Source organism: Gossypium arboreum, chromosome 3, assembly GCF_025698485.1.
Source record: "Gossypium arboreum isolate Shixiya-1 chromosome 3, ASM2569848v2, whole genome shotgun sequence".
NCBI lineage: Eukaryota > Viridiplantae > Streptophyta > Magnoliopsida > Malvales > Malvaceae > Gossypium > Gossypium arboreum.
Window position 1 is genome coordinate 27,342,513 of NC_069072.1, and position 24,168 is coordinate 27,366,680.

At 30.7% G+C, this 24,168-nt stretch overlaps 1 protein-coding gene and 1 pseudogene across 1 annotated transcript; one reads left to right on the forward strand and one right to left on the reverse strand.

Annotated features, from left to right (window-relative positions):
• Positions 1-61, forward strand: part of LOC108475150 (multicopper oxidase LPR1-like) — a 94,645-nt pseudogene extending 94,584 nt beyond the window's left edge.
• Positions 62-12,380: 12,319 nt separating this feature from the next.
• LOC108475149 (REF/SRPP-like protein At3g05500) lies at positions 12,381-23,606 on the reverse strand. Its single transcript, XM_053026251.1, has 3 exons — positions 23,537-23,606; positions 23,048-23,288; positions 12,381-12,807 (listed from the first exon to the last, which is right to left on the reverse strand). The coding sequence occupies exons 1-3, from the start codon at positions 23,604-23,606 to the stop codon at positions 12,381-12,383; spliced, it is 738 nt and encodes a 245-aa protein (XP_052882211.1).
• Positions 23,607-24,168: the final 562 nt, after the last annotated feature.

A 24,168-nucleotide genomic window follows, 5' to 3' on the forward strand; every position in this document is an offset into this window, starting at 1 on the left:
AATGCAGATCCTGGATCACGAAGATAACGTGATGATGAGGCCACTTATAGTGATGAAATGAGAATTGTAAACGAGGTGATGATCTCAAAAGCTAAGCGTAAATTAATTTGTTATATTCAAAACTTTGGAATTTCTATAACATTCAGATGATCTCTATGCATGCATGAAAGGAACTGTATTTACAAGAGATAGTGGAATGAAAAGAGCAAGGTATAGAGCCTGAAAATGGCAGTGTAGTTCAAAATAAAGATGGATCTACTGCAATCTATAGTCGTTGTACGCTGTTTCTATTTTGATTTTTTCCTACCTTAAATGGATTAAGTGATTTGCTGCATTTCAATGCAATTAATTTTACATTGATAAATACTTCAACTTAATCCAACCATTCAATCCTAAATGGATCTAGAAAATAGTGAAGTAACAAAGGAATTCCTACCGACTTTCCAACTTTATCGAAAAAATTAATTGAGTTTCTGAGATCTTTTTGCACACAATTTAGTTACTTAATTAATAAAATTGGTCGAATAGTTTTTTTGACCAATATTAATTGATATACATGATCGTTAATGGTGTAGAAGTGATATTTCATGTCAATGATTGCAAAATCAACAAAAATAAATAAATAATTTATTTTTAAAAAATAAAAAACAAAAGGAATATTTAATTTTTTTACTGACCTAGACATCTATTTAAAAGCTTAATTTTTAACAAAAAAAATTAAATATATATATTTTATAAATTTGTAAAACATTATTAGAATTTATAAAAAATATTAAATAAAGTTCAAATATTTCAGAAAAATATCAATAGAACCCATTTAAAATTTAAGTCCAAAATGAAACTAGAAACGTGATTATCCAAATTTGCATTGGATCGAACAACCATATGTCTAAATTTATTCAAGATGACATTTCTAAATTATATAAAATTTAAAAACTATTAAAAATTAATTTTCTTTAAAAATTGATATATGTATCAACATTTTAATACTATTGATACCTTTTAAGATGTATACAAAATAAAAATATTTTATAAAATAAATAAATAATTTTAATTTTAATTTTATTACTCAAACGTTTGAAGTTTTTTTTTTGAATGTATAAATATATCTAATTAAAAAGTGTATCGATTATTTTATAGCTAAAAGTTTTAAATGATTAGATATATTCATACATTTAAAAATACTTTACACACGACTAACAAAATTAAGATTATTTTATTTATTGATTTTATAAAAAAAATTATAAATTCTAAAAGGTACCAATAGAATTAAAAATCAAATATATATATAAATTTAAGAAAAATATTTTTAATATTTTAAACTTTATATAATGTAGAAAAATCATCTCGAATAGAAATGATTGTCTGAATTAGAACTATATGTCCGATTCATCTTGGACTTAACTTTTAAATGGTTTTTAATTAATTTTAATTTTTTATAAATTTTAATAATTTTGTAAAAATTATAATTTTTAAAAAGATATATTTTTTATTTAGGAGATTAAACTCCTTATTTTTCTAATACATAAATAGGAAAATAATTACAAGGAGATGAAAAATGAAGAGCTAATAAAGATGAAAGGTGAAAAGTTGATTGTAATGAACATCCACTTAATAGCATTTATAACAATGTTTGCATTATTTAATTTTAATTTAAGATAACTAGAAAAATTTACGTATCCGATTTAAATTTAAAATCAATACATAAATTTAAATAGATAAATTTAATATATTTAAGCATATACCATTAATATATGTTTATTGTTACAAATAAATGTGAATGTACATATTCTAACCCCTCATTTATAAGGTAAAACCTCTCATTCATTATGCAAGTTATTTAATGTGTTAATGAAGCACTTAAATAAGCTTCATTTATTGTATTGCATTGAATTTCAATTTACTTATAAATAGAACTCATTCGTAAATGAAAAGAGATACGATAAAATTATTTGTTTACTTTAAGTATTCTTTTATTTGATTATTTTATAACACGTTATCAGACGAGCTTCTACAAGTTCATAGTGAAGTTCAGTCATTTCAACTTTATATAATTTACCCGTATAACTCCCATTAAACTATATACGGTACACATATTTTCATAATTCTTTTATTTTATTTTCTAGATAAAATATTTGCTTTGGGTAACATTTTCACATTTATTTTTACAACTAAAATCTAATAATGATAATTATATATACATGTTTTTTTATTAAGAAATTTCAATTAATGTAATTTGTGTTAAGTTATTATTATGACTATTCCTCTCTATGCCAATATTTGACATACATATTATTATTTAGCAAATTTGGTATATATAATTGAATTATTTTATGATTGAGAATGCTTATTATTTTACAAATATTTTTTTATTTTGATTCAAGTGATTATAATGTCAAATCTTGCCAAACTTAAATTTGCGGCCTTAGACATCTTAGACAAGAATTATTTGTCATGGGTGTTAGATGTTGAAATTCACCTAGATGCTAAAGGTCTAGGAAATACTATATTAGCAAATAAAAAAGTATCTAATCAAGATAAGGCAAAAGCAATGATTTTCATCCGTCATCATCTACATGAAGGATTAAAAATGGAATATCTCACTGTGAAAGACCCTCTTGAGTTGTGGAAAATTTTGAAAGAACGATTTCACCATCAGAAAACGATGATACTCCCTAAAGCTCGCTATGATTGGATGCACTTACGGTTGCAAGATTTTAAGACTGTAAGTGAATACAATTCAGAACTTTTCAAAATTAGTTCTCAACTAAAATTATGTGGAGAAAACATAACTGATGAGGACTTGTTAGAGAAAACATTTTCAACCTTTCATGCTACTAATGTGCTCCTGCAGCAGCAATACCGTGAAAAAGGTTTTAAAAGGTATTCTGAATTGATTTCATGCCTTTTGGTGGCTGAACAAAATAATGAGCTATTGATGAAAAATCATGGAATTGGTCCTACTAGTTCAGCACCATTCCCTGAAGTGAATGTAGCAGTACACTAATTATGAAAATAGAAAATATAAAGGTCGCGACCGTGGTCGTGGACATAGTGGGGGACATGGTCAAGGACGTATTAGTAATAGCTATCATGGTGGTCATAACATTGATACTTCTAACCACCAGAAAAAGAATAACAATGAAAGACAAGAAAGAAGCGGTCAAAATAATCCTTCAAAGATTGTTGAGAATATATGTTACCGATGTGGTATGAAGGGGCACTGGTCACGTACCTATCATACATTTGAGCATTTAGTGAAACTTTATCAAGCATCCATTAAAAAGAAGGGAAAGCATATGGAGACAAATTTTACATCTCAAAATGATGAAATGGAGGCAAAAGATGAAGATATTCACTATAATACTAAAACTAACTATGCCTACGAAGGTGATAAATTTAATGACCTTAATAATATAACTCACCTAGATGTGGCAGATTTCTTTGAGAATCATTAGAAAAATTGATGTTATTTTGACATATTTATGTTGTTTTAAGTATGTTTTATTTTCTTGCATAAAGAATAATTTATATATTTAATAAATATTTGCAATAATTTTCATTTTATATTTTGTTTGTTTTTATGAAGAATATGAATATTCAATAAAATTTCGATGGACCCAAAGTCAATGGAGATATGTGTCTTGCAGATAGTGCTACAACACATACGATACTCAAAGATAAAAAAAATATTTTCTAATTTGACAATGAGTAATGCCCATGTTAATACAATATCGAGTAGTTCAAAACTTATTGAAGGCTCTAGAAGAGCTATTGTATTATTACCTAAAGGTACAAAATTTCTCATTAATGATGCTTTATATTCCACTTAGTCTCAAAGAAATTTATTGAGTTTTAAAGGTATTCATCTTAATGGATATCATATTGAGACTATTAATGAGAAAAATATTGAATATCTATAAATTACAAATGTTGAATGTGGAAAGAAATATGTTTTGGAAAGGCTACCTACTTTTTCATCAGGTTTATATTATACACACATCAGTGCAGTTGAGTCACATGTTACTACAAACCAGAAGTTTGTAGAGCCACATACTTTTACTATTTGGCATGACCGATTAGGCCATCCCGGATCTATTATGATGTGAAGAATCATCGAGAATTCAATTGGACACCCATTAAAGAACCAAAAGATTCTTGAATTCAAGGATTTATCTTGTGTCACTTGTTCTCAAGGAAAATTGATTATTAGACCACCATCAGCTAAAGTAAGGATTGAATCTCCCGCATTTCTGGAACGTATTCAAGGTGATATATATGGGCCCATTCATCCACAATATGGACCATTCAGATATTTTATGGTATTAATAGATGCATCTAGTAGGTGGTCACATGTGTCTTTATTATCAACTCGCAACCTGGCATTTGCAAGACTACTCGCTCAAATAATTCGATTAAGAGCATAATTTCCAGATTATACAATCAAAAGTATTCGTCTTGATACTGCTGGTGAGTTTACATCTCAAGCTTTTAATGATTATTGTATGTCAATTGGGATAAAAGTTGAACATCCTGTAGTTGCTTATGAGAACAAAACTCCCTGTTACAGCTTGGGGATATGCTATTTTGCATGCAGCAGCACTTGTGCGCTTAAGGCCAACAAGTTATAATAAGTACTCCCCATTACAATTGACTTTTGGTCAAAAGACAAATATTTCCCATCTTAGAATTTGTGAATGTGCGGTATATGTTTCAATTGCTCCACCGCAACGCACAAAGATGGGTCCTCAAAAGAGGTTGGGAATATATGTTGGTTATGAATCTTCTTTTATAATTAAATATGTTGAACCATTAACTGGAGATTTATTTACTACACGATTTATTGATTGTCATTTTGATGAAACAACATTCCCAACATTAGGGAAAGAGAAAATACAACTAGTAAAAGGAATTACATGGAATGAATCATCATTATCTTAATTGGATCCTCGCACAAGTCAAGATGAACAAGAAGTTCAAAGGATCTTACATTTGCATAACATCTCCAATCAACTGCTAGATTCATTTATTGACCTAAAAAGAATTACAAAATCTCACATACCAGCAAAAAATGCTCCAATACGAATTAATATCCTAATAGGGCAAATTGTTAGTGCAAAAGAAAGTAATCCACGCCTAAAGCGTGGAAGGCTAATCGGTTTCAAAGATAAAAATCCTTATAAAAGGAAATGAGCAATTATTCAAGATGATAATATTGTGGAGGCAAGTGCCCAAGAAAAGACCAAAGATATAACTAATCGAAAAACCCCAGAAGAGGTTCAGGTGCCTAAAAATGGTGATAACGAAGAAATTTCAATAAGTTATGTTATTTCAAGAAAAAAATGGAACCGAAAAAATATAGTTATCGACAACAATTTTGCTTATAATGTTGCTATTGAAATAGCAAAAGAAAATGAGGATCCTGAGCCTAAATCTATTGAGGAATGTAGAAATAGAAAAGATTGGCCAAAATGGAAAGACGCGATTCAAGCAGAATTAAATTCACTTTCTAAACATGAGGTTCTTGGCCCTGTAGTCCAAACATCTAATTATGTAAAGCCGGTAGGATATAAATCGATATTTGTGCGAAAACAAAATGAGAAAAATGAAGTCATAACATATAAAGCATGACTTGTAGCACAAGAATTTTCACAAAGGCCCGACATTGATTATGAAGAGACATATTCTCCTGTTGTGGATGCAATCACGTTTAGATACCTTATTAGTCTAGCAGTACGTGAAAAACTTGACATGCGTCTATGGATGTTGTTACAACCTATTTGCATGATACACTTGATAATTTAATTTATATGAAAAACCCAGAAGGATTTAAAATCCCTGAAGGACATAGAGTTTCCTGGGAAAATTGCTTAATCAAATTAAAGAAAAGTTTATATGGATTAAAACAATCTGGATGTATGCGGTACAATCGTCTTAGTGAAATTTGTTAAAGGAATGTTATAAAAATGATTCAATTTGCCCATGTGTTTTTATAAAAAGGTCTAAATCAAACTTTGTGATAATTGCTATTTATGTTGATGATTTAAATATTATTGGAACTCTTGAAGAGCTTCAAAATACAGTAACTTATTTAAAGAAAGAATTTGAGATGAAAGATCTTGGAAAAACAAAGTTTTGTCTTGGCCTGCAGATTGAGCATTTAAAAGATGGAATTCATGTCCATCAGTCAACTTATATGAAAAATATCTTAAAGAAATTTTATATGGATAAAGCACATCCATTGAGTACCCCGATGGTTGTACGATCATTAGATGTGAATAAAGATCAATTTCGTCCTTGCGAGAATGATGAGAGTTTCTTGGTCCTGAAGTACCATATCTAAGTGCCATAGGAGCATTGAAGTATCTTGCAAACAACACAAGACCTGATATAGCTTTTGCTGTAAACTTGTTAGCAAGATTTAGGTCTTCTCCAACACGTAGACATTGGAATAAAATTAAACATGTATTTAGATATCTTAGAGGAACCATTGATATGTAGTTATTTTATTCAAATGATTCAAAATCTCTATTAGTTGGTTATGCTGATGCTGGATATTTATCGGATCCACATAAAGGTTGATCTCAAACGGGACATTTATTTACATGTAGAGGTACTACCATATCATGACATTCGACAGAACAGACATTAGTTGCTACATTTTCAAATCATGCTGAAATAATTGCAATGCATAAGCCAAGAGTGTGTTTGGCTAAGGTTATTAACCCAACATATCCAGAAGATATGTACTTTGCCTTTATAAGGAAATATGCCAACTATCTTGTAATAGCCCAAAATTGGGTCTAGTTGAAACAGAGGTTTCGGGACCACAAAATTCGAGATAAAAATAATTATTTTATGATTATTTTGAGGTCTATGGTATGATTTCATGATTGTGTGAAAAGTTCGTGAAGAAATTCTATGCATAAAGTGCTCAATTTGAAGTTAGGGACTAAATTGAATAAGTTGCAAAACTTGCATTCTAGAAGTTTATAGTATGAAATTGCTTTGAAATATTAATTAGGAGGTCTTAAATAGAAATTTTACCAATTTCTAAGTGATGGACAAAAATTGGATATGGATGGAATTGTTGAAAGTTTAGTAAGGAAGGGCATTTTGGTCATTTGGTAATTAAAAGAAATAAAAAGGGAAAATAAAGCCAAAATTGATTCATCTTTCTCGTGGAGGCCGAAATTAGCATGGGGGAAACCATGGCTAGGGTTTTCAAGCTTTCCAAGCTCAATAGTAAGTCCATTCTAACCCGTTTTCAAGTTCTTTACGTTTTGGAATCCTTTAATTTGATTAAGCTTATTCTAGCAATAATTTAAGCTAGGGTTCATATTTGGAAAAATACCCATAGGTTAAATGCGTTTATTTTTCTGTTTTATAATAGAATATGAGGTTTTAAATTATGTTAGACAACTTGTGCTACTCGGTTTTGAGTGAAAATGAGTAAAAGGGCTTAATCGGTAAAAATACCTAATAGTCATAAGTATATGTTAGAGTGAGAATTTGATGTTTCCATAGAAGGGAAAAGTGATCAGAATGTCATAAAACATAATAATAAGGGATTAATTTTAATTCCCGAGCCTAGGGGAAAAGTGTAAATATGCAAAAGTTTAGGGGTAAAATTGTAATTTTACAAAAGTTTGAGTTAAGGACTGTTTTGAATAGTACATTAATTAAATAAGTAAAATATGATGTTTTAGATCCCGGAAAACGAGATTTGAACCTAGAATGAGAGAAAAATCAAAAATTGAGTATCGAGGTAAGTTTATATGTATAATAAGCATTAATATATGCATGTTTCAATGTAAAATTGATATATTCATCATGATTTCCGAGGTGTTGAAAGTATGTAAGTTGGTATGATAATAATACAGCAATAATGCTGTAATTTATATTTGAAAGTTAAATTTAGTGAATTAATTGAATTAGATTAAATTAAATGATTATGGTGCCAAGTTTATGAATTGATTTAAAAATATGTCTACGGTACATGAAGTGCATTGAATTATCATACATAAATGTGATTTCTATGATTATGGATATTATGGGAAATTGTAAGTTCATATGATTTTTAATAAGGCAATGTGTAATTTAATGTTATTGCCTTGATATTAAATGAGATGTAAGTTTATATGTAAGTAATACATCAATATTACTTGTATTATGATATTTTATAATAATATTGGATATATGCTTGTGGATAATTATTTGATTGGTGAAATTGTTGGAAAAGAGAGAGAAATCCCGGTTGAACTTCGGAAAGATTGGATGATACAGATAGTATGTAGCTAGGTCACATGTATGGTGCTGAGTGCACATCATGTGTACAAGAGAGCTACAAGACATTATGATGTAGCTAGGTCGCATGGGTGATACTATGTGTACACCATGTAGACAAGAGAGCTACAGGATATATGTAGCTAGGTCGAATGAGTGGTTCCAGGTGAAGGACACCATGTAGACAAGGGAGCTGCGAGATAAATTGGCTAGGTCACATGGGTGGTACTGAGTGTTCACCATGTGTACAAGAGAGCCGAACTATATGATGGGTGGAGCTATGTGCTGAAACCACCAAGTATCGAGGATTGATCCGAAGTGTTTAACGGGATACTCTCTATGTATTGCTTTGTGAGTTTTGTGATGAATAAGTGCAGGAACTTGATTATGTGAATGATATTGTGTTCATTAAGTGACCAGGATGTGGTGAGGTTATAAACAAGTAAGTTATACATGAGGATGATTTTATGGTGACCTTGTGATCATGGGCCTATACTTGTGATGTATGAAATGTGGTGAAAATGATTTGTGATATGTATGTTAAAATGAGGTTAATACAAAGAAAGTGTGAAAGAGTGAATTAGCAATAAAACTGTTTTAGACAGTAGCAGTGATGTGATTTTGAAAAATCATAAAAAATAGTAAAAATTGAATCAGAGACTGAATGAGATATCAAATTAAAGCTTAATGAGTCTATTTTCATATAAAAGAAACAGAGAAAGAAAAGGAGTTCTATATTTTGAGATATTTATGTTTTTGTGAGACTGGTTCAGAAAGATTATGTGATCCCCTATTCTAACTTTGGAAAATCACAAAAATTTGGATAAAAATAATTAGAGGCTTAAAATTATATTTTTAAAATATCTAATGAGTCTATTTTCAAGATAAATCAACAATAACATTATCCAAGTTCTGTACTGTGAGATAATTAATTTTTAGTGAAGAGAGGTCAGAACTATCAGAAAGTGAAACAGGGGAAATTTTAATGAATAAAATGTACTAATTGGCTAAACCAAAAATTATGAAAATTTTATGGTGGAAAGATTGTGAGTCTAGTTTCAGGGGAAATTTACAGATCTTAATTTGGATCTCTGTAGCTCGAATTATAAATAAGTAAGTGACTATGACTCGTGTGGACAGTTTGATGATCGTACTTACAAGAATGCTATATACATTAAGGATGTGGAATGGAGAGGAGGAGGAGGAAAATAAATATATGTGGAATACATGGAAACTATGGTATATGAAATATTGATATAATGAAATAAATGATATGTGTTTATAAGAAAACAGAAAGAGAATGATATGTATCATGACATGTATATATATATATATATATATATGACTAGTCTCAATGTAATGCTTGTTGGGTATGGAGTTGAATTGAAATGTTTCAGCAAACATGTTATTTTATGATCTGAATTGTGGTATTTTATAAAGATATGATCTAGTTTTAAATATGAATGCTTGATGATTAAGTGAGGATATTTGGTAAGATGATAATCTTGGTATAAATGTATAAGTAGTACTATAATAAACAAGGTAAAATGAGTATGAGAGACACATGTATGATAACATACAAATGCTATGTTTGTGGTTTAATTAAGAATATTTAATCATTAATGCTTTTGATTTTGTATAAGTGTGTAAGAGATTAAGGTTGACCAAAGCTTGGAAAATAGCCTAGGTATATTCCACATGTGCAGAGACACGACCATGTGTCTCAAAGTGTATGGAACATTTCTGACTTTGGGACACAAAGTATAGATTCTTAAAGCATGAAATTTCCAAGATTTTCGTAAGTTCTCGGTTTAGTCCCGAACCCTTTCTAAAGTATGTTTTAGGCTTCGTAGACTCAAATAAGGGACTATGTGTAAGTGAATGAACGTTTTGAAATATGAATGAAATTTTATGGCCTGTATTTTAGTTTAATTTTTGTATGTTTGTCCAGTAATGCCTCGTACCTTATCCCGGCCTCGGGTACGGGTAAGGGGTGTTACATATCTTATACGAAGACAATGCAGCATGTATAACTCAATTAAATGGTGGTTATATTAAAGGTGATAGAACGAAACATATTTCATCAAAATTATTCTTCACTCATGATCTTGAGAAGAAATGTGACATAGAAGTTCAATAATTTTGTTCTAGTGATAATTTAGCAGATATTTTTATCAAGGCATTGTCAACTTCAACATTTGAAAGACTACGAAACAAGATTGGAATGCGTTGACTCAAAGATATAATGTGATGTTGCCATTAGGGGGAGTTTAAAACACGTTGTACTCTTTTCCTTTAACCAAGGTTTTGTCCCACTGGGTTTTCTTGGTAAAGGTTTTTAATGAGGCAACTTGTAATAGGAGATTGTGTACTCTTTTTTCTTCATTAAGTTTTTATCCCACAGGGTTTTTCCTAATAAAGGTTTTAATGAGGCACAATTTTCTCTAGTGAACATCCAAGGGAGAGTGTTACAAATAAATGTGAATGTCCATATTCTAACCCCCTCATTTATAAGGGAAAACCTCTCATTCATTATGCAAGTTGTTTAATGTGTTAATGAAGCACTTAAATAAGCTTCATTTATTGTATTGCATTGAATTTCAATTTACTTATAAATAGAACTCTTTCGTAAATGAAAAAGAAATACGAGAAATTATCTGTTTACTTTAAGTATTCTTTTATTTGATTATTTTATAACATTTATCTATTTTTAAAAGAAAATTATTTCTAACTATTTAATTAATTTTAAAATTTGTCATAAAATATATTATTTATCTTAACATTTTATTGTTTAATTTAAATAATGATTGTTAGTTTATTAATTTCAATTAATTTTTAAAATATATTTAAATAAATAATGAATGATTATATTAAAAACATATTTATAATGAATAAATTGTATTTTAATTAATACATTACAAACCCATGCATAACATACGAAAGTAAATTACCGTGTATATTAAAAGTAAGGAAAGCATCTTTGGAATATTTTGTTCCAAAGTACTTCTATACTTGCCACATGTCTTACACATCACCAGTTTTAATTTTGCCACCAGTTTTAATTTTGCCATAAATGCTACCCATTTGTTTAATAAAGTTTAAAATTTCTTTTATTTCATTCAAAAAAATTATTTCAATAAATATGACAAAATATTTATAATAGGAAGTGTCCACTTACATTATGTAAAATTAATTTATTTTATACTATTTTATAGACATGAAATCAAAAATAAATAAATATCTAAGATTAAATTAATACCTTTTTTTAAATTTTATATTAAAACATTATACTTTTAAGGGTAAATTACACCAACAGTCACTTAACATTGGGGTAACTAACAAAACAGTCACTTAGGTTTTATTTCAATCACTCAACTTTTAAAAAATAACAAAACAATCACTAACGTTATAAAAAAGTGACAAAACAATCACTGATTAACAATTTCCGTAGTGTCTTAACTGGACAACTGATGTGGCAAGTTAACTTGCCAAGTTAGATGTCCACAATGGAAACCCACCCAATTTAAGAAGAACTTAAAAAAAAAACCTTAATAATAGAAAAGAAGAAGAAGAAGAAGAAGAAGAGACTGTAAAAAAAAATGTTTGTAGTCGTTTGGTCTAAGGAATAGCATATGTAGTCATTTTAATAGCATGGATTTGAGAAAAATAGTCTCGACCTTTTAGATTATTGCACCAAATACTATCTACAAAAGGTGACAACGTAAAGTAACGACAAATAAATTTCACAACATATATGTGAAGAGGCTTTAAAACAAATCAAAATGAATCATCTATTCAAGCAACTCAAACAAAATTGATCAAATTAAGAAAATTGATCAAATTAAGAACAAATTTGCAGACTCAAACCCCATAATATAAAATATAAACAATTTTCATAAAAAAATTTATTTAAACAAAAATAAATTACAATGTAAACAAAAATGAAAACTAAAACCCATTGTTCTATCCATCATAAGAGACAGTCACAAGTAAAACCATAAAATAGGTCCAGGTTATCTTCACAAGTCATAACCCACATGAACAAGACTCAAAGTAGATCAACTCTTAGATACCAATGGCTCTATTTTAGTCGTCTACTCACCAAACACCTTAGCGATTTTTTTAGTAGGGACCAAAGGTAAATAGGAGTTCTCTATACTGCTAACAACTGTCTCATTATACTTGTCGCCGCAATAAGCAGTTGTTGGGATAATGACCGAGGCAACTTGAGGGAAAAGAGAGAGCTTGTTGAGTTTACGCCAAGCTAAAATCGCACATTGTTTGGCTTTGGGTTCATACTTCACATAAAGCTCTTTTGTTGTGAGTTCATACTTGGTGTACACTAATTTTGCTAATCCTGAGACAGTGTTCACCACTCTAGCACGGTGGACTTCAAAAGCTACGCTACAGGCAATATCAGGAGCCTTTTGAGCTGCCAAGATGGCTTCGGTTGAGACCTGTTTGATGACTGGTGGAACTTTACGATCAAGCTTGGTCACTGATTCACCCACCTGCAAACGACTACATATTTTTTTTTATAGTCTCTTCTTCTTCTTCTTCTTCTTCTCCTTTGTTATTAAGGGTTTTTTTTTCAATTTCTTCTTAAATTGGGTGGGTTTCCACTATGGAAATCTAACGTGGCAAGTTAACTGGCCACATTAGCTAGTTAATTTGCCACATCAATGTCTCGTTAAGACATTAACGGAAACTATTAATCAGTGACTATTTTGTCACTTTTTTATAACATTAGTGACTATTTTTTTTCAAAAGTTTAGTGACTGAAATGAAACCTAGGTGACTGTTTTGTTAGCTACCCCAAAGTTGAGTGACTGTTGGTGTAATTTACCCTACTTTTAATTCCCAAATTACTCCTATGGTAAGCATGACCTTTTATTTTATTTTTTTACTCGTAAGATTATATTCTAACTTTGGCTTTTCCTTTTTTAAGTTTCTGTTCGTTTTTCATTATCTTTGATTGATCAAAGGGCAAATTTCTATTTTTGGGTTTTGTTTTTTAAATCTCAAGTTTTTTCTATTTGGTCTTTCATTGAGATCCGACTATTTTATTCATCTGATCAAAAAAATAAAATATTTACAACAATAACTTAGGTTAAAAAAAATCATTAAAATAACCTAAAATGAACAGTGTCGGAGTGTTTTGGCCATTTCATGGTCGACACCCACATAAAATTCCCCCTAATCATTACCTCATGATTAATATAAATTAAAAATAATAATGTTTTAGGTTGCGGTCATTGCATGACCAACATCCATGTATATTTTTCCACACCATATCATACTGGTATACAAATTATACTAATATTTAAAAAAAAAACCTTTTGGGGTGCTTTGAAACAGATGGCCGACACCTATTTTTTGTATAAAATTTTTTTGAGGGTTTTGGACACCTTATGGTCGACACCCCTTTTTTGTATTAATTTTTTTTGGGGGGTTTTGGACAACCCATGGTCGGCACCCCTTTGTCATTCAAAATTTTTTTGGAGTGTCGTGTACCAGATGGTCAACACCCCTTTGTCAGAATTTAAAAGTAATTTTTTTGGTGACGACCTTTTCTTTGCTTGCACTAGTAGCCTATATATATGGATGCAGTTTGGGTTGTGTTAATGGTACCCTCAGGAAAAAAAATTTGTTGAGAGTATCTTGCTGAAGAGAGAAAATGGAGAGAAAGAAATGGGGGAAAAGATTGCACTAGTAATTTAAAAGCCTTCTTTCACCCTAAAAACAATCAAGGGCTCCACTATTTCACATTAGATCTAAGTATAAAACATCACATCTAGCCATTACCAGTGGAATCTTTTCCATCTTTTCCCCCATTTCTTTCTCTCCATTTTTTCTCTTTAACGGGATACTGTTAACAATTTTTTTTGGGGGAGTGTACCATCAATTACAGATATCTGTTATCAGGGTTGAATTATGTACTGTCATACGTTACGAGGTTGAATTATATACTGTCACGAGAACTTAAAGGTTATGCCATCAAAGGGTGGAGATACCAATTACGGTCTACACAAGTTGGTGGCAGTTTTCGCCGATGGTGACTAACTATGTAGACCAGTTACGATTTACACAAGATGGCGGGCGAACATGGTCAATATTACTAAATACAACATAGGCCTGATTCAAGTAGAAAAAGACTAAGTGTGGATTTTTTGTATTTGTAAATCAATTATGGTTCATTTCATTTAAAATTGAATTTTATATTTTTTCACGGTTAACATTTTATGTAATATTCTGTACTTGTTAATGCAAAAAAAAAATAGTTATGTTGGAAATTCAGTTTACGATTTACAAAAAAACGTTACAAAGTAAATAATTAAAAAAATAAAAATTGTGTGGACCTAGGCGCTGTCCCCGGCTCTGGAAGGTAACGGTTGGGCTACCTCTGTCAACGACCTTGTACACCTTCATGTGGTAATTCATAAGTGCTCGAACCAGCCTTCGATGTTCCTATAGGTGTACTAAATAAATCGGTAAAATCGTATTCCCCATCATCGGGGGTGATAGGGTTTTGTGAGATCGGAGGTACTGAGCAAAAGATATCCTCCATGGTAGGTGTTGATGTTAGAGTTCCATGTGGTATGAGTATGGTTCGGAGTGTGTCGAATGTTGAGGCTCGAGGTCGGGGTCTGGGCCAAATGTGTCCTCGAATGACGATGGTTGTTCTTAGGGATGGGAAAGGTGTGAGTATGATTTAGATACGAAATATTGGGGCTCGAGATTGGGGTATGAGTCAGATTCAGTGTTCTTGGACGGAGGAACTCAGTTACGATGCAATTGGGTTTTCTTTTGTTGCCATCAAGACCCCTTTGGTTGAGTGTGTAGCTAGACCACCATGTACTAACCATGATATATGAAGGACTTCTCGTTCTCCATGTACCAACTTGCATACTCGGGCTAATGCATGAACTTTATAACATAAACATGCAAGGAGGAATGCCTCTCATGTTGGACATTCCATAAAACGATGTATGGAGAATGTTCGACAACCCAATTTTTGGTGTCTTTACCCTTTTTATCTATCCCGTGAGTGTGTTTGAAATCTCATGGAGGGTCCGGGATATGTTGCATTCACCCAAATTGCCTCAAAACCCGATTTGCATTGTACCACTCGAAAATATTAAAATTAATCAATGACACGTTGGTTACAAACACTAGTTTCTTGTCGTGGACCCATTATGGTATGATTGTCACAACGTCTTGCCCCGAATACGACATCCATAGAAACTGCACAGTATTGACAATTTATATAGTTAAGTAAATTTATTCCAAATGTTACAATAAGAAAAAAATTATAGTAATTTTACATTGTCCTCGGAATGAGCCTCAATCATTTGGCGATATATGGGCACCGTGTACGATCTCCTAACTGCCGGTATCGTTGCCCATATAAAAAATTGGTTAAAATTTTTTAGTATAGTTGGCACACAAAAAGTTTAATAATATTGAAAAAAAGTTAAATCAATTTTTTTACCTATTAACAAGTAGCCACACAAGTGGTTGGTAACTCCCTAATGCCAAAAATGACATCCGGTATAATGCCCAAGGATGCAGTAGAAGGCAATTATAATAGCCCGTTTTTCAGCGGTTTCGGAATCACAATTCCAATGTGTTAGTTTTTAAATATTAATTATTTAATATTTACGAAGTCATTAGTGTCGTATTAAATTTTGGTCCAATAATTTTAACGTTTAAATAGTTAATTAATTAAAAGGATTAAATCATAAAAGCTGTAAAATTTGATTTCTATTAGTTAAAGGTACTAAATGACAATTGAAAGATATAATACTGGATTTAAAAGGTAATTATACCATGTATATATTAAATGGACGGTTTAAGTGTGTTTTGAATTGAAATTTGATTTAAAATTAAAAGTGTAAAATGGTAAATAATTAATTAAACTTAAAATTAAGTAAAACCAAAGTGTCATCTTTTTCATTTTGCAATGTTGGTAGCCGAAACACCATTGATAGGTGAAGGAAGCTTTCGGCCAAAGCTTACTCATATGCAAGGTAGGTATTTTTCCACCTGTTTTTCATGAATTTTATATTTTTAAGATCGTTTTATCTTAATCTAGATAACCCAAGGGTTAATTTGTAAAAATGTTAAATGTTTTAGGAGATGTCATTGATGAGTTTAGAGTGTTTTTGAAGTTTAATGGTGGATTACTATGCTTGGGTGCTAAATAGAAATATTTTGTTAAGTAATTTTGTATGACTTTTAAGTTTAGGGATTTAATTGAAAATAAATTAAAATAAACAAGGTTTTCTTGGAAAATTTTAGCATATGTGGATTGTATTTTGGTATAATTGAATTTGGTTTATTGGGTATAAAGATTAATTGTGAAAATAAAAATGTTTTGGTCTTAATGATCAAATTGAATAAAGTATAAAAGTTTGGAGTAAATATGAAAAGTAAATATGAAAATTAATAAATAGGAAATCATTTGCACTAAATTGAATATTATATGAAGTTGAGGTTGATAAATTGAAATAAACTATTTTATAGATTAAGAACAAGTAGAAAACTGAGGAAAAAGGAAAGTTGCCGAGTAGTCCCTGAACTTTCATTACCTATGCAGTTTAGCCCTGGTAAGTTCATATGGTTTCATTTTGTATTAAATTAAATGTTATATTAATTGTGAATTAAGGTTGTGGGATATTTGAGAAGTATTGAATTGTAGTAAATGGATATGAATTGTAATACCCCGAAAATTTTTACAGTAAAATATTATCCGTGATATAGTAAAATAAGGAAATAAAGTGACAAAAAGGGAATTTTTGAGTTATGTCAATATTGGGAAGTATATTATGATATATTAATTCAAGAAAGGACTAAATTGCAAAGATGAGAAAAGTCTTGTTGCACAAGAGTAAATACTCAAAATTTAAGGGGTTAAAGTGTAAATATAAAAAATTTGAAGGACTAATGGTGCAAATATTTTAAGAGTGGAATGATCTAGAAACCAAGAAAAATTGATGAATTAGGGTCAAATTGAATAGGTGAAAATTTATGAGGGACTAAATTGCAATTTTACCAAATTAAGTGATGACTCAAGGGTGGAATTCTAAAAGATCATGAAGGGCAAAATGGTCAATTAGTAAGAGAGAGAATTCTAGAATGTAATGATTATGTTGATGATATTTTAAATTAATTAATTAGATAAATATTATTTTATTAATATTTTTATGAGATGTTTATTATTATTATATTATTATTTATTTAGTATAAAAGGAAGGAAAGATGACGAATTAACATCACATTTCCTTTCCCATGCAACCAACGTTAGAAGAGAAGGAAAAGAAAGAAATTTTGTTTTCTTTACAATTTGGTCCTTCCACCAAAAATTCACCATTTTCACCTAGAAATCAAAAGAATTTCCATAGCTACTAGGAGAGAAAAATGTTAAGGAGACCATGGGGAGTTAGAATATCAAGTTGGATTCAAGAAATAGAAGCTGGAGGAGAGAGAAAATCAAGTTAAAGATTAGTATCAATAGAACAAGGTAAGTATATCAAGATTTCAATATGTTTTTAAGTTTGTTATTATTGACAAAGCATGGAAATAATGTTATAGTAGAGTTTTCTTATATAAGGTCCTATGTTCTTGATATGTTAGTGAAGAGAAAATAAGAGAAAGTGATGAGAAATGGTATAGAAAAAGAAAATAAGGGTGTTATAACATGGTAATTAATGTCTTGTACTAAAACAGTTTTGGACAGCAACAGTAGTCTAACTTTAAAAAATCATAAAAAAATTGTAGAAATCTAATTATAGGATGAATAAAATATGAAATTAAATATTATTAAGTATAGTTTCTTATAGAAGAAATAATGTAAGCAATGGAATTGTAAATCATGAGATATGATGAATTTTGTGAGACAAGGTCAGAATGATTTCGGGTTCCCCTATTCTGACTTTATAAAATCATAAAATATTGGATAGAAATAATTATGGGCTTAAATTTATATTTTTAGAATCCTTAATAAGTATATTTTCAATAGAAACAAACGGGAACATCATTCGAATTCTGTACGAGGAGATAATTAATTTTTAGTGAAGAAGGGCCAGAAATGTTAGACAGCAGAACAGGGGTAACTTTAAAGAATAAACTGTACTTATTGGCTAAACAAAAAATTCTGAAAATTTTATGGTAAGAAGATATATGAGTTTAGTTTCAGGGAAAATTATAGGATCTTAATTTTGAGTTCTATAGCTCCAGATATAAATAATTTAGTGACTATGACGCAGATAGACAACTTGAATATTCATAAAAGTAAATAATAAAAATTATGGATAATGTTACTTACAAGTGTGTTATCTACATTAAGGATGTGGAATGGAGAGGATGAGGAGGAAAAATATGTATTAATATTCATCTAGCATGGCTAATTTGTATATTTTAGGCTCAGGGACTAAATTGAATAAAAGTAAAACTTTATGGGCAATTTTGTAAAAATGTCAGAAATGACCAAATTGCATGAAATTGATTATTTTATTATTTAAATTACAAAATTGAATGAAATTATTAATTTAGTTCAAGATCGGGGGAAAACATGTTTTAGGGATTAAATTAAAAAGTGTTGAAATTATGGAAAATTCTGATATTTTATAGAATTCATGAACTGTTATCAACACATATGGGAATAATAGCTGGAAATAAGGATTAAATTGCAAGAATTTTATTTTCTCTGACCCTAAGGATAAAATTGTTATTAATTAAAAGTTTAGGGGTAAAATGGTAATTTTGCCTAGAGCATTAATTAAATGCATTAGAATATGAAATGAATGAAAATGATGATCAAATTTATTTATAAAGATTCAGACGACTCAAATATGAGACTTGATCGTAGAAAAGAAAAGATATCGGATTAATGAAATTATAAATACAAACAAGCAATGAGGTAAGTTCGTGTAACTTGAATTATATTCTTAAATGCTTGAAATGTATGTTATTGTTGTGAAAATAATTTGAATGTTCATTGTATGAAAATTGATGGAACATTGATATTTGATAAAAAGGGGAAGAAATCCCGGTTGAATAAAAGGAAATTTCGATGGATCTCTGAAAAGGAATTGACGGTAAAAAGGATCTAGCCCGGATGGGTGATCCTATCCTGATATAGCCCTCCAGAAGAATACGTGTAAATGGATTTAGCCCAGACGGGTAATCCAAATTAGGGTCTGAATTTAGCCTGGACTGGTAATTGATTCAAGCTCATTAGAGTAATTGTCGTTGCAGGAATTTAGCTCGGACCGTAATCCGACAATACTCTATGAGTTTATATTACAGAGATTTAGCTCGACCGGTAATCCCATTGTAAGGATGAGGTTCGCGGAGTGTGCTCTCGATATGAAATGTGTAAGACCATGGTTGAAAGATACCATGGCAACCTGATATGAAATGTGTAAGACCATGGTTGAAAGATACCATGGCAACCTGATATGAAATGAATAAGACCATTGGTTGAAAGATACCATGGCAACATGACGGAAACGAATAAGACCATGGTTGAAAGATACCATGGCAGCGTGACATGAAATGAATAAGACCATGGTTGAAAGATACCATGGCAACATGGCAAAAAATGAGTAAGACCATAGTTGAAAGACACTATGGCATCATGTCAAAGATAAATAAGACCGCGGATGGGAGACGCGATGACATCTATTGAGCAATTGATATTTAGGTAATATGTATCAGATGACGAATGGTTATATGAAATAGTTGTGTGAAATGTTTACAAGAACTGGTCATATGGAAATATATGTACAAAATAGTTGTATGAAATAATTATGAAGATAGATAAACAAAATAAGAATAAGTACATGGAATATAATTTATGTTAAGGTTGATATAAACTTTAGGAATAAATATACATAAAATATATGGAAATGATGGTGCATGAAATATTGATATAATGAAATAATTGATATATACTTATGAAGAAATGGTAAGAGAATGATATGTTTCATGACATGTACATATATGATTATCTTTGATATGTTAATACAAGGAAATTATGTAAGTAAAGACAATTATTAAACTTAAGTGTAATATAAATATTGAATTTATATGAAATATATGCAAGTATACTAACAATGATGTTGTTTGACGCTTAGACAAGTGTCAAGCTATTGATTGAATGGTAACATGTTTAATTATAAGAAGTATTGAAATGGTAAGTACCTAGATGAAAATAAAATTTAAGATTTTGCGAAATTTTTTTATGATCCCGATTTAATTCTGGTTGGTTTTTAATGTATGTTTGGGGCTTCGAGGGCCCAATAGAGAGACGTTATGATTATTTTCAAAATATGAATTATAAATGACTCAAAATTATCTGAAAATATTCAGTAAACTCCGGTAATGCCTCGTACCTATTCCGGCAATGGATACGGGTAGGGGGTGTTACATGAATCAAGAAAGTATTTGATTTGAACATTGTTATTCGATAATATATTGAGCCGGTAAACGTAGGATAGGATATAATTGGCATGTTAATATGTTTTAATGCGTGCAATACGGGTTTGATTTATGATGAGATGGTGATTACTGATTCGTTACCATTCACTGAATATACCAAAGTCTAGCATTTAGTGATTCTATTGTGTTACCAGGGCCAGATGTAAAGCCTTCGGGCAGGACACTTGGTGCCCAGCTGTGTTTCGGAGGGATGTTAGCCTACGGATAGGCACTTGGTGCCAAGGTGTGTTCTCGATTGGTTAAGCTCATTCGAGTGTTTTGGTGTGTTCTGAATGGTTAATCGTGTATTTGAATTTGTTATATTGTTTATTGGGCAATTTTTAAATGGTTATATGATGTCCTGATAGATTAACTTGAGTTGATATTGAGTGATCTAGTATTATTAAATAGATTATTCATTAATGTATTGCTATTAAGACTCACCTGTTGAGTGATTGTGATCAACAATACCATAGTTTATTAAGTGTTAATGTGTGAATAATATATATTTCTATAGTAAGTTTATCATTTTAACCATTGAACTTACTAAGTTCTAGTAAAGCTTACTCGTGTTATTTCTTCTGTTTCTTTGTAGATTACGTTTTGTGGAAATTGAGCGATCAGATCAACTCGAAGAATCACACTATCTAGATATCTTTTGGTAGTTTTTGGGTGTTTATTTTTGGGTTAAATGACATGTAATAGGTGTGCTAGTATATGTTTAGATACTTACTCTGTATGATATATTTTAGTTTGATGTATAGTTGTTTTAGCTTGCTTGTAATGTTCTTCAGTATTTGGTATAATTAGGTTGCTTGTGAACTTGATTTTGTCTATTTGACATAAGTCTTAAGGAAGTAATTGAAATATGATATAATAGTTGTGAATGGTCTGGTTGGTAATGATAGGTTTGGCATGTAATTTTATAAAATTTGAGTACTTTGAATGAAATCTAATTTGGCATGGCATGTGAGTTTGATTTGAATATTGAATTGTGCTGTCAATGAGGGTACATTGGTTAGATTTTTAAGTGTTTGAATAGATATTGTTAATGCCTTTTGTGTGATAGGAAAATTTGGCATGAAATGAACTTTTAAAGATGATATTTTTACCATTTTGAACTTAGGCATTGATATTTTTACATTTGGTATCGATACTTGACCATATGAACAGTTTTTAAAACAAATAGAATGCCAAAATGGTATCAATTTTTATTTGAGTATCAATATTTTTTCATAAAATATTGATACCCTTGTTTTGTAAAGAAAACAATATTCAATTTTGGTATTGATTTTCAAAAAGGTATCAATGTAGTATCGATACCAACTATGGATTTTCACTATTAACTTTAAAGCTTTAAATTTTTTGTAAATAAACCTATTTCGAGCTTGGATTTCATAATTAGGTTCTTGTAAAGTTCAAATTCTTAATATGTTCAATTATGTGTGTTTAACTTTATAAATAATAGAATCTTTGTTTAATAAAGTATTTGTCGATGATTGAATTTAGCTATAGCATCTCTTTACTCGAATTTAGCAACTAGGCTGGGTAAGGAGTGTTACAGCAACAACCGCCAATGTCCTTTGTATTTGGCTTTGTCCCTTGACAAAACTCGTAGTATAGTGTCGCTAGAACTGCAGACCCCCGACTGTAAGCCCCGACATTGTTTAATTAAGCTTGTAGACCCCCAACTATAAGCTCACGGTATAGCATTCCCATGCCTTCCTGTAGGAAACCTTATGCTTGAATCGAGCTTGCATGTCTATAATAAGAACCGATACAGGGATGGTGGGCATGTCTTTTACCAACGGCATGATGCAATTGCATATAGTTTTTGCATCCAATTTTCAGTAGTTTAGCATCATACAAGCTATTGTGCAAGCATGAGGCCTTTCTATTTTCCTAATTGTCCACATCTGAGTCTGTTGCATTAATGTAGCTCGAACACGGTAGTTACAACTGTTTTTGGCTTTCCAAAATTCTCCAACATATAAAGACTATGTAAACTTCGATACTTTATAGTCGACACATAACTTCAAGTTGTATTGCTTTATTGCATGTACATAGTCTTTCTTGTTATCGAATTGTTGTCCTACGAGCAACTCTCTAGCGTCCGATTCTCTCTCAAGTAGGTGAGCAGGTACTATATCTAGGTATTCGAGAGACTCTCATGCATACGCTACATCAGGATCTACATTCAACATGAAGGCCTCTAGATTATTACGAATAACTATACTAGATCTTGTGTTACTGGCCGAATGGTGATGCACATCTTCACCCTCCACCACCCCCTTCATCGTCTATATATTTGGAGACCTCATCGGAATCGAGGATATTAAAATCTTCAAGATCATAGGGGGACTGATCTTCATTATCGGAACCTTCATCACCACCTGTTATGGTGCCCAATACCTCTGGATGTATCTCTAGACGAGAGCCCTTGATTGAGATGCTACACAAACATCCACCGTAGTTTGGATTTTCAAGAGTTTGCAATGACCCTATACAGCCTGACTGATCTTCCCAGCAGACATTAAGATCAAAATCAAATCCAAAATGCTGACTTACTTGAATTACAACTTAAACGAGTTTAAGATCGGCTATCTCTGCGAACAACTCAACCGAATTGGGATTCTCGATCTCAAGGGGCAATAAATTGCAATCATTGTGCCTCAATCATTATCATCTTCAAGCTTTATTTTTGAGAACTTGAGTGGATCCGTTGAAATTGAAAATTTGTAAAACAATCTTAACATTTGCTTCTCACAACGGGTAGCTATTTTTGCACTGATATTCTGTTTCAATTTTGCTATCAAAACACGCTTGTTGAATCTCATTCCGATTTTTAGGCGACTTTAAAATACACAACCTTCTTCAACTGTATTTATCATTTCTCCATCGAAATGAACGTACACTAAAAAAAAATTAAGAACTCATTTTCAACAATATTTGCTTCCTCCTCAACAAAACACCGGTATGGCTATTTTTGTTTTTCAATTGATAAAGCAAAAAAAAAAAAAAAACTCGAATAGAAGATCTATTTATATATAGTTGGCTTCACTACTAGGTAATGGATGTTCGACACCCAAGAAAATTATTTTTGTTTCAAAATATAGTTAGGGTGTCGGCCACTTGATACACGACACCTGAACAATGTTTTGAATGACAAAGTGTGCTGACTATGATGTGTCCAACCCCCCTCCCCAAATTTTTTTATACAAAAAAGGGGTGTCGGTCAACTGTTTCACGGCACTCCGAAAATTTTTTAAATACTAATATATTTTGTATACTAGTATGATACGGTGTGAAAATTATACATGGATGTTGATCATGGAATGGCGACAACCAAAAAAATTTATTTTTTTTAAGTCTGTATCAATTATAAGGTAATGATCGGGG